Source organism: Merops nubicus, unplaced genomic scaffold (assembly GCF_000691845.1).
Source record: "Merops nubicus isolate BGI_N331 unplaced genomic scaffold, ASM69184v1 scaffold20577, whole genome shotgun sequence".
In the NCBI taxonomy this organism is placed as follows: domain Eukaryota; kingdom Metazoa; phylum Chordata; class Aves; order Coraciiformes; family Meropidae; genus Merops; species Merops nubicus.
Genome location: NW_008622522.1, coordinates 5,868 through 6,936, shown reverse-complemented (window position 1 = coordinate 6,936; position 1,069 = coordinate 5,868). Strand labels below are relative to the sequence as shown.

The 1,069-nt window shown below is 63.3% G+C and overlaps 1 protein-coding gene across 1 annotated transcript in view; it reads right to left on the bottom strand.

Annotated features, from left to right (window-relative positions):
* The window catches only part of LOC103777282 (C-C motif chemokine 4-like), a 691-nt gene extending 581 nt beyond the window's left edge, over positions 1 to 110 (bottom strand). Inside the window, exon 1 of the mRNA XM_008944830.1 lies at positions 38 to 110. Within this exon, the coding sequence (XP_008943078.1) occupies positions 38 to 110 (73 nt within the window). The remainder of the gene's footprint in view (positions 1 to 37) is intronic.
* Between the last annotated feature and the right edge of the window lie 959 nt (positions 111 to 1,069).

Sequence of the window (1,069 nt, the reverse complement as noted above, 5' to 3'; positions counted from 1 at the left end):
CCCAGCCCGGGGAGGGGCAGGCGGCTCCGCGGCTCACTCTGGGCTAGGCTCTGGCAGCACAGTGCGGCGAGGAGGAGGAGGGTGCAGACCACCCCGGCTGCCTTGGCCATGCTGGGCTGCTGGAGGGCTGCTCAGGGGTGCTGGGGGAGCTGCTTCTGCCGGGCTCTGGGCTGCTGGGGCGATTTTATGGGCGCGCAGCAGTTTTTTTTCAGGGGGAGGACCTGGTCCCCTGCCACGTCCCAAAGCACAGAGGGTGAGCAATACTCATCCTCTCCCAGCACATCCCTGGGAAGGAAAAAAAACCTGCTCCCAGGCTGTGCTTTTGGCCCTCAGTGAGTTTGGGATTTTTCTCGGGGAAAAATCTAGTGGTCAGGTTGCTCCCAAAATAACTCTCCGCATTCCTATGCGCAGGGCAGGCTGTGTCCCCCGTGGCAGGAGCCCCAGGGCAGGCTGTGTCCCCCAGGGCAGGAGCCCCAGGGCAGGTGAGATGCTCTGGGGATCACCCTTGCATGGCACCGAGGCCAGGCTCAGCACCCTGCAGGGTCCCCAGCACCCTCACACACTCCCAACCTTCCACGTCCTCCCCCTGCGCCGCAAAGTTTCGCATCCTCTCGCTTCGCATCCCGGCCCAGGGGACAGAAGGCCTAAAACTCTCCCCACCCTAAAAAAAGCCACAAAGAAATAACTTCTCTTTGGTTGCACCAGGCACGTAGGATGGCTCTGTGCTGGTCTGGGGGGTGTCTGAAGCCCCTCAGGCCCAGGAGAGGCCGGGCAGGGGGCTCTGCTTCCCTCCCCCAGTCGCCGAAGCAGCAGCTCATGTTCTTGGCCCTGCTGAGCTGGGAAAATGAGAGGCCAGCTTGGAGCTTCCCCAGTGGATTTTGCCTAGCAGCTGTCCAGAAAGTCCCCCTCTCCCCCCAGCCCCGGCGAGTCCCGGGGCACATTCCAGCTGCCAGCAGCTGCTGGATGGTGGGAAGCAGCACGGAGATGCAGAGGTACATACCTGCCAGCCTGGCTCTGCCAGCAGCCACGGCCTGCCAGCACCCTGCCAGCATCCTGCCAGCACCCTGCT